The 17,611-nt window shown below is 52.0% G+C and overlaps 2 protein-coding genes across 6 annotated transcripts in view; one reads left to right on the top strand and one right to left on the bottom strand.

The window, feature by feature from the left end:
- Positions 1 to 16,202, top strand: part of LOC138359612 (nascent polypeptide-associated complex subunit alpha, muscle-specific form-like) — a 73,735-nt gene extending 57,533 nt beyond the window's left edge. Inside the window, exons 2-5 of the mRNA XM_069319018.1 lie at positions 1,851 to 2,236; positions 3,358 to 4,066; positions 4,117 to 6,445; positions 15,583 to 16,202. Coding sequence (XP_069175119.1) covers positions 1,851 to 2,236; positions 3,358 to 4,066; positions 4,117 to 6,445; positions 15,583 to 16,202 — 4,044 coding nt within the window. The remainder of the gene's footprint in view (positions 1 to 1,850; positions 2,237 to 3,357; positions 4,067 to 4,116; positions 6,446 to 15,582) is intronic.
- LOC123775176 (chondroadherin) overlaps positions 1 to 17,322 on the bottom strand; it is a 277,038-nt gene extending 259,716 nt beyond the window's left edge. For 3 of the 5 annotated variants that reach the window (XM_069319125.1, XM_069319126.1, XM_069319128.1), the window contains exon 1: positions 16,896 to 17,321. The gene's annotated coding sequence lies outside the window, so the exon portion shown is untranslated. Of the gene's footprint in view, positions 1 to 16,895 lie in introns of all 5 variants that reach the window. The other 2 variants (XM_069319124.1, XM_069319127.1) reach the window with 1 other exon arrangement.
- Positions 17,323 to 17,611: the final 289 nt, after the last annotated feature.

Below are 17,611 nucleotides of genomic sequence, written 5' to 3'. Positions count from 1 at the left end.
GTTAATTCAAGTCGCCTGAGAACACAGCCAAGCCATTAAGGTACAGGTGTGAGTAGAATACCTTTATATTCCACGGGGGACTTTTCAAAAAGGTCACAATGATTGGAGCTGCGAAGGTCAAAGGTCTCTGATATTTTGTGAACGTGTTTGGTGAATATCTGATTGATATTTTCATGTGAATTATATATAACAACATTGTTTCCAGCACACAACCGTCACCAATGTTCCTGACCAACACATTAAATAATCGACAGATAAATGAAACTAGAAGATTAGACATGGCCAAAGCACTACACACCAAACACTCATCCATTAACAGCCAGTCAAGGTGCACCATATTAACCTCTACACCAAGACAGAACCTCCTCTCACTCTACACCTGCCACAGGTAGCAGTGCATCGCATTCTACCTGGTGCATCGTAGAGCAACATAAGACATATAGAGCAGGATTAGTCGTAGAGTCATTGATCTAACCGCGGAACAATTACAGGAATTACAGGAACAACCGTGGACATCTTCAAGAGGGAACTAGATTGTTTCCTCCAAGGAGTGCCGGACCAACCGGGCTGTGGTGGGTATGTGGGCCTGCTGCGGGCCGCTCCAAGCAACAGCCTGGTGGACCAAACTCTCACAAGTCAAGCCTGGCCTCGGGCCGGGCTTGGGGAGTAGAACAACTCCCAGAACCCCATCAACCAGGTATCAACCAGGTATCAACCCTCTCCATCGTATTCAACAACATATGTTGTCCAAAATATACTCGTGCCAAAGTTCAAAGAATATGACACAATAGCAAGCAACAACTTAAGAATAAGTTCTAAGTTTCAAGTTAAGAATAACTTAAGAGTTCTTTAATAAATGGAGTTTTCCGTCAAACCCAAAATTCTGTTCAGAATGTAAACCCTTCATTAGACAGAGCGCGTTGCCTCTACAGTGTTTTCCAATCACAAACAGGCCGTAAGCTGCCGGAATAACAAGATTTGGTCAAGTGTTTAAGGATTGGCTGAGCACATACAATCACGGCCAGATTAGGGCGCTGGCTACAGCCTCGGGCCGCCACCAGTAGCATCGGTGTAATCTATATATCACCAGTTTTTACCATGTTGCATGAACTGTTATTTGCATAATGATGATTAGTTGAAGAATTAATATTATATACGTTTCTTTCACCCTATGCCCCTGTTACCTAGCAGTAAAATAGGTACCTGGGTGTTAGTCAGCTGTCACGGGCTGCTTCCTGGGGGTGGAGGCCTGGTCGAGAACCGGGCCATGGGGACACTAAAGCCACGAAATCATCTCAAGATAACCTCAAGATACCTCCCAGAAAGGGGGGGGGGGAAGGGAACTATCAGGAGAGCGCGCCAAACCATTGCGACTATATAGCAGTGGGAAGGGGTCCAGATCAGGATTTGGGATGGGCCGGGGGGGGGGGGGGGGAAAGGAATGGTGCCCAACCAATTGGACGATCGGGGATTGAACGCCGACCTGCATGAAGCGAGACCGTCGCTCTACCGTCCAGCCCAAGTGGTTGGGTAGTGACTATTCTATTTGCCGTCAGGAGGCAGTTACCTGAGGCGAAGCTGCCGCCTCTAGTCTGCACAAACCATTGTCAACGTTCTGCTGATAGTTAGTCATAGGTTAGGTTAGGTGTTTAGGTTCTGTTGGCGATTATTTGTATTTGTAGTACGTGGGTGAAGCATTTACAGCGTTGTGGTTCGAACACCAGTCGTCAGTGAAGCACTTGTTCCGGAAGTGTTCGAACGTCAGCAGTTGTGAGTCGTGTGTAAACCGGACTCATATAAACAGCGGGTTTGGCGGGTGCATGGAATGGACTTTGGCCTTTGTTTATGAGGACGGCCTGGATGAGGACGGGCTGGATGAGGACGGGCTGGATGAGGACGGGCTGGATGAGGACGGCCTGGATGAGGACGGCCTGGATGAGGACGAACTGGATGAGGACGGCCTGGATGAGGACGGCCTGGATGAGGACGGCCTGGATGAGGACGGCCTGGATGAGGACGAACTGGATGAGGACGGCCTGGATGAGGACGGCCTGGATGAGGACGGCCTGGATGAGGACGGCCTGGATGAGGACGGCCTGGATGAGGACGGCCTGGATGAGGACGGCCTGGATGAGGACGGGTTGCAATTCACAATTGATGACGTTCGAACATGTCTCGAAAACTACTTCACCGACGACCATTGTTCGAACGACAACGCTGTAAATGCTTCACCCACGTACTACAAACACCAACACCACCAAAACACCTGACCTATTCCTTAGTCAATCTATACAAACAATTCTAAAACAAATACAGTTAATTTACATAAACGAAAGTGCGGGTCTTTAATACACAGTTCGTTAACATTTGTGAATGGCTCTTTTGGGGGTCTGGGGCCAGATTCACGAAAGCACTTACGAACCTGTACATCTTTTCACAATATTTGGCGGCTTTGTTTACAATAATTAAACAGTTAATGAGCTGCGAAGCACCAGGAGGCTGTTTATAACAATAACAACAGTTGATTGACAAGTTTTTCATGCTTGTAAACTGTTTAATAAATGTAACCAAATCCGTCAAAGATTGAGGAAAGATGTACACGGTCATAAGTGCTTTCGTGAATCTGGCTCCTGGTGTCGCCTCGAAGTGCTGGACTCTATAACTACCTTCACGACTCTTAATCATAAATATATTTCCATGAAGATACCTAAACCGGTTGCCACCACAACCACACAACTTCGGCTCCACATCTTTTGCTTCATGAAGGTATATAATAAAAAGGTATACGCCCAGTTCATTATACACGAGTTTACTTTAGTCATAGGTTATACTAAGAGCTAAAGTGAGTATACTGGTTGGTATACTCTTGTGGTGGCCTTAATAACCCTCCATAGCTCGCCCTCATAGTTGCCAAATGGCCGGTAATCCATCCCCTTCCCACTCCCCCCCTCCCCCCTCCCCCATGGTGTATGCATGAAGAGTCTACACCAAGGGGTCCTCAGGCAATACTCGCCCTTCCAGCGGTCGACCCCAAAGACGCATTCATCAATTTTATCGGCCGCTGGATTCAGCCCGTCCTCATAAACAAGGACCCAAAGTCCATTCCATCCACCCGCCAAACCAGCTGTTTAGGAATAGAAAACGGTTTAAACACGACTCACAACCAACCCGTCCTCGACTCAAGTCCATTACATCCAGCGGTCGACCCCACAGACGCATTCATCAATTTTATAATGTTGTTTGTTCAAAACAGGAATTTTCTCATATATAAATTATTATTAACATATTATGCATATTTAGGCTAGGTTAGGTAAGGGATTTACGTTCTACTGGTGGTGAAGGGCAGCCCTTCACCAGGGCAGCCCTTCACCAGGGCAGCCCTTCACCAAGGGCAGCCCTTCACCAGGGCAGCCCTTCACCAGGGCAGCCCTTCACCAGGGCAGCCCTTCACCAGGGCAGCCCTTCACCAAGACCAGCCCTTCACCAAGACCAGCCCTTCATCAAGACCAGCCCTTCACCAAGGGCAGCCCTTCATCAAGACCAGCCCTTCACCAAGACCAGCCCTTCACCAAGGGCAGCCCTTCATCAAGACCAGCCCTTCACTAAGGGCAGCCCTTCACCAAGGGCAGCCCTTCACCAGGGCAGCCCTTCACCAAGACCAGCCCTTCATCAAGACCAGCCCTTCGCCAAGACCAGCCCTTCACCAAGGGCAGCCCTTCATCAAGACCAGCCCTTCACCAAGACCAGCCCTTCACTAAGGGCAGCCCTTCACCAAGACCAGCCCTTCACTAAGGGCAGCCCTTCACCAAGACCAGCCCTTCACCAAGACCAGCCCTTCACCAAGGGCAGCCCTTCACCAAGACCAGCCCTTCACCAAGACCAGCCCTTCACCAAGACCAGCCCTTCACTAAGGGCAGCCCTTCACCAAGACCAGCCCTTCACCAAGACCAGCCCTTCACCAAGACCAGCCCTTCATCATGACCAGCCCTTCACCAAGACCAGCCCTTCACCAAGGGCAGCCCTTCATCAAGACCAGCCCTTCACCAAGACCAGCCCTTCACCAAGGGCAGCCCTTCATCAAGACCAGCCCTTCACTAAGGGCAGCCCTTCACCAAGGGCAGCCCTTCACCAGGGCAGCCCTTCACCAAGACCAGCCCTTCACCAAGACCAGCCCTTCACCAAGACCAGCCCTTCATCAAGACCAGCCCTTCACCAAGACCAGCCCTTAACCAAGGGCAGCCCTTCATCAAGACCAGCCCTTCACCAAGGGCAGCCCTTCACCAAGACCAGCCCTTCACCAAGACCAGCCCTTCACCAAGGGCAGCCCTTCATCAAGACCAGCCCTTCACCAAGGGAAGCCCTTCATCAAGACCAGCCCTTCACCAAGACCAGCCCTTCATCAAGACCAGCCCTTCACCAAGACCAGCCCTTCACCAAGACCAGCCCTTCACCAAGGGCAGCCCTTCATCAAGACCAGCCCTTCACCAGGACCAGCCCTTCACCAAGGGCAGCCCTTCACCAAGACCAGCCCTTCACCAAGACCAGCCCTTCACCAAGACCAGCCCTTCAAAAAGGGCAGCCCTTCACCAAAACCAGCCCTTCACCAAGACCAGCCCTTCACCAAGACCAGCCCTTCACCAAGGGCAGCCCTTCACCAAGGGCAGCCCTTCACCAAGACCAGCCCTTCACCAAGGGCAGCCCTTCACCAAGGGCAGCCCTTCACCAAGGGCAGCCCTTCACCAAGACCAGCCCTTCACCAAGGGCAGCCCTTCACCAAGACCAGCCCTTCACCAAGGGCAGCCCTTCACCAAGACCAGCCCTTCACCAAGGGCAGCCCTTCACAAAGGGCAGCCCTTCACCAAGACCAGGCCTTCACCAAGGGCAGCCCCTCACCTAGGGCAGCCCTTCACCAAAGGCAGCCCTTCACCAGGGCAGCCCTTCACCAAGGTCAGCCCTTCACCAGGGCAGCCCTTCACCAAGGGCAGCCCTTCACCAAGATCAGCCCTTCACCAAGGGCAGCCCTTCACCAAGGGCAGCCCTTCACCAAGGGGCAGCCCTTCACCATGGGCAGCCCTTCACCAAGGGCAGCCCTTCACCAAAGGAAGCCCTTCACCAGGGCAGCCCTTCACCAAGGGCAGCCCTTCACCAAGACCTGCCCTTCACCAAGACCAGCCCTTCACCAAGGGCAGCCCTTCACCAAGACCAGCCCTTCACCAAGGGCAGCCCTTCACCAAGACCAGCCCTTCACCAAGGGCAGCCCTTCACCAAGACCAGCCCTTCACCAAGGGCAGCCCTTCACCAAGACCAGCCCTTCACCAAGGGGCAGCCCCTCACCAAGGGCAGCCCTTCACCAAGGGTAGCCCTTCACCAAGACCAGCTCTTCACCAAGGGCAGCCCTTCACCAAGACCAGCCCTTCACCAAGGGCAGCCCTTCACCAAGACCAGCCCTTCACCAAGGGGCAGCCCCTCACCAAGGGCAGCCCTTCACCAAAGGGCAGCCCCTCACCAAGGGCAGCCCTTCACCAAGGGCAGCCCTTCACCAAGGGGCAGCCCCTCACCAAGGGCAGCCCTTCACCAAAGGGCAGCCCCTCACCAAGGGCAGCCCTTCACCAAGGGCAGCCCTTCACCAAGGGCAGCCCTTCACCAAGGGGCAGCCCTTCACCAAGGGCAGCCCTTCACCAAGGGGCAGCCCTTCACCAAGGGGCAGCCCCTCACCAAGGGCAGCCCTTCACCAAGGGCAGCCCTTCACCAAGGGCAGCCCTTCACCAAGGGCAGCCCTTCACCAAGGGCAGCCCTTCACCAAGGGCAGCCCCTCACCAAGGGCAGCCCTTCACCAAGGGCAGCCCTTCACCAAGGGCAGCCCCTCACCAAGGGCAGCCCTTCACCAAGGGCAGCCCTTCACCAAGGGCAGCCCTTCACCAAGGGCAGCCCTTCACCAAGGGGCAGCCCCTCACCAAGGGCAGCCCTTCACCAAGGGCAGCCCTTCACCAAGGGCAGCCCTTCACCAAGGGCAGCCCTTCACCAAGGGGCAGCCCCTCACCAAGGGCAGCCCTTCACCAAGACCAGCCCTTCACCAAGGGCAGCCCTTCACCAAGACCAGCCCTTCACCAAGGGGCAGCCCCTCACCAAGGGCAGCCCTTCACCAAGGGTAGCCCTTCACCAAGACCAGCTCTTCACCAAGGGCAGCCCTTCACCAAGGGCAGCCCCTCACCAAGGGCAGCCCTTCACCAAGGGCAGCCCTTCACCAAGGGCAGCCCTTCACCAAGGGCAGCCCTTCACCAAGGGGCAGCCCCTCACCAAGGGCAGCCCTTCACCAAGGGGCAGCCCCTCACCAAGGGCAGCCCTTCACCAAGGGCAGCCCTTCACCAAGGGGCAGCCCTTCACCAAGGGCAGCCCTTCACCAAGGGCAGCCCCTCGCTAAACTTAATCTCTGGTCAGTTTACAGGTAGGAAGTCTCCCACCAACACCACCAAGACTATTTTTAAACAATTGATTTTCTTGTCTCCGTTTTTTTTTAGGTAATGAGGGGAGCCCACTATTGATTGTTGCTAATGCTGCCACTTGTATAATGCTGCCACTTGTATAATGCCGCCATCTGTATAATGCCGCCACTTGTATAATGCCGCCATCTGTATAATGCCGCCACTTGTATAATGCCGCCACTTGTATAATGCTGCCACTTGTATAATGCTGCCACTTGTATAATGCCGCCACTTGTATAATGCCGCCATCTGTATAATGCCGCCACTTGTATAATGCCGCCACTTGTATAATGCCGCCACTTGTATAATGCTGCCACTTGTATAATGCTGCCACTTGTATAATGCTGCCACTTGTATAATGCCGCCACTTGTATAATGCCGCCACCTGTATAATGCCGCCACTTGTATAATGCTGCCACTTGTATAATGCCGCCACCTGTATAATGCCGCCACTTGTATAATGCTGCCACTTGTATAATGCCGCCACCTGTATAATGCCGCCACTTGTATAATGCCGCCACTTGTATAATGCTGCCACTTGTATAATGCTGTCACTTGTATAATGCCGCCACCTGTATAATGCCGCCACTTGTATAATGCTGCCACTTGTATAATGCCGCCACCTGTATAATGCCGCCACTTGTATAATGCTGCCACTTGTATAATGCCGCCACCTGTATAATGCCGCCACTTGTATAATGCCGCCACTTGTATAATGCTGCCACTTGTATAATGCCGCCACCTGTATAATGCCGCCACTTGTATAATGCCGCCACTTGTATAATGCTGCCACTTGTATAATGCCGCCACCTGTATAATGCCGCCACTTGTATAACGCCGCCACTTGTATAATGCCGCCACTTGTATAATGCCGCCACTTGTATAATGCCGCCACCTGTATAATGCCGCCACTTGTATAATGCCGCCACTTGTATAATGCTGCCACTTGTATAATGCTGCCACTTGTATAATGCTGCCACTTGTATAATGCTGCCACTTGTATAATGCCGCCACCTGTATAATGCCGCCACTTGTATAATGCTGCCAGTTGTATAATGCCGCCACTTGTATAATGCTGCCACTTGTATAATGCCGCCACCTGTATAATGCCGCCACTTGTATAACGCCGCCACTTGTATAATGCTGCCAGTTGTATAATGCTGCCACTTGTATAATGCCGCCACTTGTATAATGCCGCCACTTGTATAATGCTGCCAGTTGTATAATGCTGCCACTTGTATAATGCTGCCAGTTGTATAATGCCGCCACTTGTATAATGCCGCCACTTGTATAACGCCGCCACTTGTATAATGCTGCCAGTTGTATAATGCTGCCACTTGTATAATGCTGCCAGTTGTATAATGCCGCCACTTGTATAATGCCGCCACTTGTATAACGCCGCCACTTGTATAATGCTGCCAGTTGTATAATGCTGCCACTTGTATAATGCCGCCACTTGTATAATGCCGCCACTTGTATAATGCCGCCACTTGTATAATGCTGCCAGTTGTATAATGCTGCCACTTGTATAATGCCGCCACTTGTATAACGCCGCCACTTGTATAATGCTGCCAGTTGTATAATGCTGCCACTTGTATAATGCCGCCACTTGTATAATGCCGCCACCTGTATAATGCCGCCACTTGTATAATGCTGCCAGTTGTATAATGCCGCCACTTGTATAATGCTGCCACTTGTATAATGCCGCCACCTGTATAATGCCGCCACTTGTATAACGCCGCCACTTGTATAATGCCGCCACCTGTATAATGCCGCCACCTGTATAATGCCGCCACCTGTATAATGCTGCCACTTGTATAATGCCGCCACCTGTATAATGCCGCCACTTGTATAATGCTGCCACTTGTATAATGCCGCCACCTGTATAATGCCGCCACTTGTATAATGCTGCCACTTGTATAATGCCGCCACCTGTATAATGCCGCCACTTGTATAATGCCGCCACTTGTATAATGCTGCCACTTGTATAATGCCGCCACTTGTATAATGCCGCCACTTGTATAACGCTGCCACTTGTATAATGCTGCCACTTGTATAATGCCGCCACTTGTATAATGCTGCCACTTGTATAATGCCGCCACTTGTATAATGCCGCCACTTGTATAATGCTGCCACTTGTATAATGCCGCCACTTGTATAATGCTGCCACTTGTATAATGCCGCCACTTGTATAATGCTGCCACTTGTATAATGCCGCCACTTGTATAATGCCGCCACTTGTATAATGCTGCCACTTGTATAATGCTGCCACTTGTATAATGCCGCCACTTGTATAATGCTGCCACTTGTATAATGCCGCCACTTGTATAATGCTGCCACTTGTATAATGCCGCCACTTGTATAATGCCGCCACTTGTATAATGCTGCCACTTGTATAATGCCGCCACTTGCATAATGCTGCCACTTGTATAATGCCGCCACCTGTATAATGCCGCCACTTGCATAATGCCGCCACTTGTATAATGCTGCCACTTGTATAATGCCGCCACTTGTATAATGCTGCCACTTGTATAATGCCGCCACTTGTATAATGCCGCCACTTGTATAATGCTGCCACTTGTATAATGCCGCCACTTGTATAATGCCACTACCTGTATAATGCCGCCACTTGTATAATGCCGCCACCTGTATAATGCCGCCACTTGTATAATGCCGCCACCTGTATAATGCCGACACCTGTACAATGCCGCCACCTGTATAATGCCGCCACTTGTATAATGCCGCCACCTGTATAATGCCGCCACCTGTATAATGCCGCCACCTGTATAATGCCACCACCTGTATAATGCCGCCACTTGTATAATGCCGCCACTTGTATAATGCCGCCACTTGTATAATGCCGCCATCTGTATAATGCCGCCACTTGTATAATGCCGCCACCTGTATAATGCCGCCACCTGTATAATGCCGCCACTTGTATAATGCCGCCACCTGTATAATGCTGCCACTTGTATAATGCCGCCACTTGTATAATGCCGCCACCTGTATAATGCCGCCACTTGTATAATGCCGCCACTTGTATAATGCCGCCACTTGTATAATGCCGCCACTTGTATAATGCCGCCACCTGTATAATGCCGCCACCTGTATAATGCCGCCACTTGTATACTGCCGCCACTTGTATAATGCCGCCACTTGTATAATGCCGCCACCTGTATAATGCCGCCACCTGTATAATGCCCCCACCTGTATAATGCCGCCACTTGTATAATGCCGCCACTTGTATAATGCCGCCACCTGTATAATGCCGCCACTTGTATAATGCCGCCACTTGTATAATGCTGCCACTTGTATAATGCCGCCACCTGTATAATGCCGCCACCTGTATAATGCTGCCACTTGTATAATGCCGCCACTTGTATAATGCTGCCACTTGTATAATGCCGCCACCTGTATAATGCCGCCACTTGTATAATGCCGCCACCTGTATAATGCCGCCACTTGTATAATGCCGCCACCTGTATAATGCCGCCACTTGTATAATGCCGCCACTTGTATAATGCCGCCACTTGTATAATGCCGCCACTTGTATAATGCTGCCACTTGTATAATGCCGCCACCTGTATAATGCCGCCACTTGTATAATGCCGCCACTTGTATAATGCTGCCACTTGTATAATGCCGCCACTTGTATAATGCCGCCGCCACCTGTATAATGCCGCCACTTGTATAATGCCGCCACCTGTATAATGCCGCCACCTGTATAATGCCACCACCTGTATAATGCCGCCACCTGTATAATGCCGCCACCTGTATAATGCCACCCACTGTATAATGCCACCACCTGTATAATGCCGCCACTTGTATAATGCCGCCACTTGTATAATGCCGCCACCTGTATAATGCTGCCACTTGTATAATGCCGCCACTTGTATAATGCCGCCACTTGTATAATGCTGCCACTTGTATAATGCCGCCACTTGTATAATGCCGCCACTTGTATAATGCCACCACCTGTATAATGCCGCCACTTGTATAATGCCGCCACTTGTATAATGCCGCCACCTGTATAATGCTGCCACTTGTATGATGCCGCCACTTGTATAATGCCGCCACTTGTATAATGCCTCCACCTGTATAATGCCGCCACCTGTATAATGCCGGCACTTGTATAACGCCACCACCTGTATAATGCCGGCACTTGTATAATGCTGCCACTTGTATAATGCCGCCACTTGTATAATGCCGCCACCTGTATAATGCCGGCACTTGTATAATGCCGCCACTTGTATAATGCCTCCACCTGTATAATGCCGCCACTTGTATAATGCTGCCACCTGTATAATGCCGCCACTTGTATAATGCCGCCACTTGTATAATGCCGCCACTTGTATAATGCCGCCACTTGTATAATGCTGCCACTTGTATAATGCCTCCACCTGTATAATGCCGCCACTTGTATAATGCCGCCACTTGTATAATGCCGCCACTTGTATAATGCCGCCACTTGTATAATGCCTCCACCTGTATAATGCCGCCACTTGTATAATTCCGCCACCAGTATAATGCCGCCACTTGTATAATGCCGCCACCTGTATAATGCCGCCACTTGTATAATGCCGCCACTTGTATAATGCTGCCACTTGTATAATGCCGCCACCTGTATAATGCCGCCACCTGTATAATGCTGCCACTTGTATAATGCCGCCACTTGTATAATGCTGCCACTTGTATAATGCCGCCACCTGTATAATGCCGCCACTTGTATAATGCCGCCACCTGTATAATGCCGCCACTTGTATAATGCCGCCACCTGTATAATGCCGCCACTTGTATAATGCCGCCACTTGTATAATGCCGCCACTTGTATAATGCCGCCACTTGTATAATGCTGCCACTTGTATAATGCCGCCACCTGTATAATGCCGCCACTTGTATAATGCCGCCACTTGTATAATGCTGCCACTTGTATAATGCCGCCACTTGTATAATGCCGCCGCCACCTGTATAATGCCGCCACTTGTATAATGCCGCCACCTGTATAATGCCGCCACCTGTATAATGCCACCACCTGTATAATGCCACCTGTATAATGCCGCCACCTGTATAATGCCGCTACCTGTATAATGCCGCCACCTGTATAATGCCGTCACCTGTATAATGCCGCCACTTGTATAATGCCGTCACCTGTATAATGCCGCCACTTGTATAATGCTGCCACTTGTATATGCTGCCACCTGTATAATGCCGCCACTTGTATAATGCCTCCACCTGTATAATGCCGCCACCTGTATAATGCCGCCACCTGTATAATGCCGCCACCTGTATAATGCCGCCACTTGTATAATGCCGCCACCTGTATAATGTCGCAACTTGTATAATGCCGCCACCTGTATAATGCCGCCACATGTATAATGCCTCCACCTGTATAATGCCGCCACCTGTATAATGCCGCCACCTGTATAATGCCGCCACCTGTATAATGCCACCACCTGTATAATACCACCACCTGTATAATGCCGCCACCTGTATAATGCCGCCACCTGTATAATGCCGCCATCTGTATAATGCCGCCACCTGTATAATGCCACCACCTGTATAATGCCACCACCTGTATAATGCCGCCAGTTGTATAATGCCGCCACCTGTATAATGCCACCACCTGTATAATGCCACCACCTGTATAATGCCGCCAGATGTATAATGCCGACACCTGTATAATGCCGCCACCTGTATAATGCCTCCAACACACCATACAGGAGAGTAGACACAATATGCAGGAGTAGACACACCATACAGGAGAGTAGACACACCATACAGGAGAGTAGACACAACATACAGGAGAGTAGACACAATATGCAGGAGAGTAGACACAACATACAGGAGAGTAGACACAACATACAGGAGAGTAGACACAACATACAGGAGAGTAGACACACCATACAGGAGAGTAGACATACCATACAGGAGAGTAGACACAACATACAGGAGAGTAGACACACCATACGGGAGAGTAGACATACCATACAGGAGAGTAGACACACCATACAGGAGAGTAGACACAACATACAGGAGAGTAGACACAATATGCCGGAGAGTAGACACAACATACAGGAGAGTAGACACAATATGCAGGAGAGTAGACACACCATACAGGAGAGTAGACACAACATACAGAAGAGTAGACACAATATGCAGGAGAGTAGACACCATACAGGAGAGTAGACACAATATGCAGGAGAGTAGACACCATACAGGAGAGTAGACACAATATGCAGGAGAGTAGACACCATACAGGAGAGTAGACACAATATGCAGGAGAGTAGACACCATACAGGAGAGTAGACACAATATGCAGGAGAGTAGACACACCATACAGGAGAGTAGACACACCATACAGGAGAGTAGACACACCATACAGGAGAGTAGACACACCATACAGGAGAGTAGACACACCATACAGGAGAGTAGACACAACATACAGGAGAGTAGACACACCATACAGGAGAGTAGACACACCATACAGGAGAGTAGACACACCATACAGGAGAGTAGACACAACATACAGGAGAGTAGACACACCATACAGGAGAGTAGACACAACATACAGGAGAGTAGACACAATATGCAGGAGAGTAGACACAACATACAGGAGAGTAGACACCATATGCAGGAGAGTAGACACACCATACAGGAGAGTAGACACACCATACAGGAGAGTAGACACACCATACAGGAGAGTAGACACAACATACAGGAGAGTAGACACAATATGCAGGAGAGTAGACACAACATACAGGAGAGTAGACACAATATGCAGGAGAGTAGACACACCATACAGGAGAGTAGACACACCATACAGGAGAGTAGACACACCATACAGGAGAGTAGACACAACATACAGGAGAGTAGACACAATATGCAGGAGAGTAGACACAACATACAGGAGAGTAGACACAATATGCAGGAGAGTAGACACACCATACAGGAGAGTAGACACACCATACAGGAGAGTAGACACACCATACAGGAGAGTAGACACACCATACAGGAGAGTAGACACAACATACAGAAGAGTAGACACAATATGCAGGAGAGTAGACACCATACAGGAGAGTAGACACAACATACAGGAGAGTAGACACAATATGCAGGAGAGTAGACACCATACAGGAGAGTAGACACAACATACAGGAGAGTAGACACAATATGCAGGAGAGTAGACACAATATGCAGGAGTAGACACACCATACAGGAGAGTAGACACACCATACAGGAGAGTAGACACACCATACAGGAGAGTAGACACAACATACAGAAGAGTAGACACAATATGCAGGTGACAACATCCAGAAACGTAGATATAGCTCCTAGAGGAGTAGACATAGCACATAGAGTAGATATAGTAGACTTAACACCTAGAGTAGACATACGACCTAGAAAAGACATAGCACTTAAAAGTACATATATCACCTAGAGGAGTAGACATACTACTTAAAGTAGATGTAGCACTTCGAGGAGTAGACATACCACCCAGAGTAGATATATAGGACGCAGCGGAGGTAATATAGGACCTAAGATATCGCCAGTAACATACTCGACAATGGCTAATATCAGAACATTCTTAACAACATTCGCAAACAAACAGAACACTCTACACTACCTACGTGAGACGTGTCCTAGAGTATGCAGCGATCCTGTAACTTCTCCCCCTCTCAAAATTCACTTAAGACAATTTAAAAAAAATAAAGATATATATACCGAGGTTCTTACCAAAATTACTTTTGCGTGAAAAAGATATTGAAAAATAATTTCAGAGTAAATTTATTAGGAAAATGGAGTCTTAAGGAACAGACTTTAGAAGTCATAGCCATCCGGCTACTAGAAAGGCGGGAGCCAGGAGCTGAGGCTCAATCGTGCAGGTAGAAGTAGACGAGTAGAACACCGCGAGGGAAGGATGGAACGGAGGAGGACTTGCGTAAACATTATTACGTTATCGGCTTTCTTTGTTCAGCCACTGTTCATTCCCAGTCATGAGTTATTGAACGGTACGAGGTGGGGAGGTGGGGGGTGAGTGGGGGTGAGTGAGTGAGAGTGAGTGAGAGTGCCAGGGCCAGGAATGGTGCCTCAGGACACTGCTAATGGCACCGCACATCCACCGGGACACCCACATCGCCAGCAATCAAGAGCTGGAGGGTATCCGAGAGCCCCTCGCCCGACGGGTCCCCTGGTCGCCCTCCCCACCATCCCCCACCTGACGGGTCCCATGGTCGCCCTCCCCACCATCCCCCACCTGACGGGTCCCATGGTCGCCCTCCCCACCATCCCCCACCTGACGGGTCCCATGGTCGCCCTCCCCACCATCCCCCACCTGACGGGTCCCATGGTCGCCCTCCCCACCATCCCCCACCTGACGGGTCCCATGGTCGCCCTCCCCACCATCCCCCACCTGACGGGTCCCATGGTCGCCCTCCCCACCATCCCCCACCTGACGGGTCCCATGGTCGCCCTCCCCACCATCCCCCACCTGACGGGTCCCATGGTCGCCCTCCCCACCATCCCCCACCTGACGGGTCCCATGGTCGCCCTCCCCACCATCCCCCACCTGACGGGTCCCATGGTCGCCCTCCCCACCATCCCCCACCTGACGGGTCCCATGGTCGCCCTCCCCACCATCCCCCACCTGACGGGTCCCATGGTCGCCCTCCCCACCATCCCCCACCTGACGGGTCCCATGGTCGCCCTCCCCACCATCCCCCACCTGACGGGTCCCATGGTCGCCCTCCCCACCATCCCCCACCTGACGGGTCCCATGGTCGCCCTCCCCACCATCCCCCACCTGACGGGTCCCATGGTCGCCCTCCCCACCATCCCCCACCTGACGGGTCCCATGGTCGCCCTCCCCACCATCCCCCACCTGACGGGTCCCATGGTCGCCCTCCCCACCATCCCCCACCTGACGGGTCCCATGGTCGCCCTCCCCACCATCCCCCACCTGACGGGTCCCATGGTCGCCCTCCCCACCATCCCCCACCTGACGGCCCCCATGGTCGCTCTCCCACCATCAGTCCGTCTTAAGTGACTTAACATCTACCTTTCTTTGTCTGGTGAGTGGTACAGAAAAGCTCTGGCCTGTGAGGGAACTGTTCCACCCAACCATTACGCGGCTACACGCGGGGTTCCACCCAACCATTACGCGGCTACACGCGGGGTTCCACCCAACCATTACGCGGCTACACGCGGGGTTCCACCCAACCATTACGCGGCTACACGCGGGGTTCCACCCAACCATTACGCGGCTACACCCGGGGTTCCACCCAACCATTACGCGGCTACACCCGGGGTTCCACCCAACCATTACGCGGCTACACCCGGGGTTCCACCCAACCATTACGCGGCTACACCCGGGGTTCCACCCAACCATTACGCGGCTACACGCGGGGTTCCACCCAACCATTACGCGGCTACACGCGGGGTTCTACCCAACCATTACGCGGCTACACGCGGGGTTCCACCCAACCATTACGCGGCTACACCCGGGGTTCCACCCAACCATTACGCGGCTACACGCGGGGTTCCACCCAACCATTACGCGGCTACACCCGGGGTTCCACCCAACCATTACGCGGCTACACGCGGGGTTCTACCCAACCATTACGCGGCTACACCCGGGGTTCCACCCAACCATTACGCGGCTACACCCGGGGTTCCACCCAACCATTACGCGGCTACACCCGGGGTTCCACCCAAAATCAATGAAAAGCCAACACTGACCGTTAGTGGCTAACGATGTTTCCACTTCAACCTCACTTTTCACGGCCCCCCACCCGCTGTGTTCCCGCCCTCTCATTCTCTGGGGCCCAGCCGCCCCCAGCACCGCTCCCTGGGGGCTAGTTCAGGGTTGTGACCTGCGGCGGGTCAGGTCAGGCGGCGGGGAGGGAGGGGAAGAAGGTCGGGGAGCGGGGGGGGAAGGAGGGGTTTGTGCATCCTGTTGCGTCGTTGCAATTCACTTGTTGCACAGTGAGGGTCTGGAGGAGGAAGGACGAGGACAGATAGTGATCCTTGGTGGCCGGGTGCTCTAGTGCAAGAGTCCTTCAGCACGTTGCTCGCGACACAAACACCTCTGGCTCTTGTGTGTGTGTGTGTGTGTGTGTGTGTGTGTGTGTGTGTGTGTGTGTGTGTGTGTGTGTGTGTTGTAAATGGCAGAACCGGCGATGCAAATTAAGCCATTCCCTTTGTTCTTTGTTTATTAAAACTGTTGCGCAGGTTATCTGTGTGACTCTTGGGGAGAGAGTCAGAGCAGCTGTGAGAGTTCCTAAAGAGCCATTTATACCAGAATGTTCTATAATGACGTTGAGAAACTGACCGTTAAGGCAGTCATGACCAGCTGTCAACCCGCTGTCAAGCACCGTGACGGGAGTTGGACGGGAGTTGACTGAAGAGTTGACTTACCTTGGGGCGGCTGGCTAGTATTGCATAGAGTGGAGTGGCCTTGTTGCAGTGTTGCTGAAGAGAGTCAACACTCCAGGTGTTCCAGGTGTTACCAACACACTACTGAGCCACTGATTCCTCCCGTCTGAGGGAGTGGGAGCTGGCTTTTGGCTCACCTGTCTACCCCCCTTGACCTGGGCGTGGGCGTGCAGGCGTGGGCGTGTGTGTCTGTGAGTGTGTGTGTGTGTGTTGTGTGTGTGTGTTGTGTTGTGTGTGTGTGTGTGTGTGTGTGTGTGTGTGTGTATGTGACGCACACACACTTTCCCTGAAGGTATACACAGTTCACCGTGAACCAGGCCAGCTACGATACGGTATCCTTGTGAGGCGCTGGCACAGTGAGGAGGCGTGCGCGGGGCCGGGCGGCGAGTGAGTGAGTGAGTGAGTGAGTGAGGGAGAGTGGGAGGGAGAGGGAGGAGGGTTGGCGTGGAGCGAGGACCCGCCGGGGACACGCCCTCTACCCCGCCCACATCACCACTTGCGCACTACCTTGCCTCCTCCTCCCTACACGCACACACACACACACACACACGTGAACATACACACACGCACACACACACGCCCAACACCGCTACCCCAGGCTTTGTGTGGGCCTCCGCCCTCTCTCCTACCACGCCCTCTCTCCTACCACCACGCCCTCCCCACCACCCCCACGCCCTCTCCCCCACCACCACGCCCTC

Source organism: Procambarus clarkii, chromosome 92 (assembly GCF_040958095.1).
Source record: "Procambarus clarkii isolate CNS0578487 chromosome 92, FALCON_Pclarkii_2.0, whole genome shotgun sequence".
NCBI lineage: Eukaryota > Metazoa > Arthropoda > Malacostraca > Decapoda > Cambaridae > Procambarus > Procambarus clarkii.
This window is presented reverse-complemented; position numbering and strand designations above follow the sequence as displayed.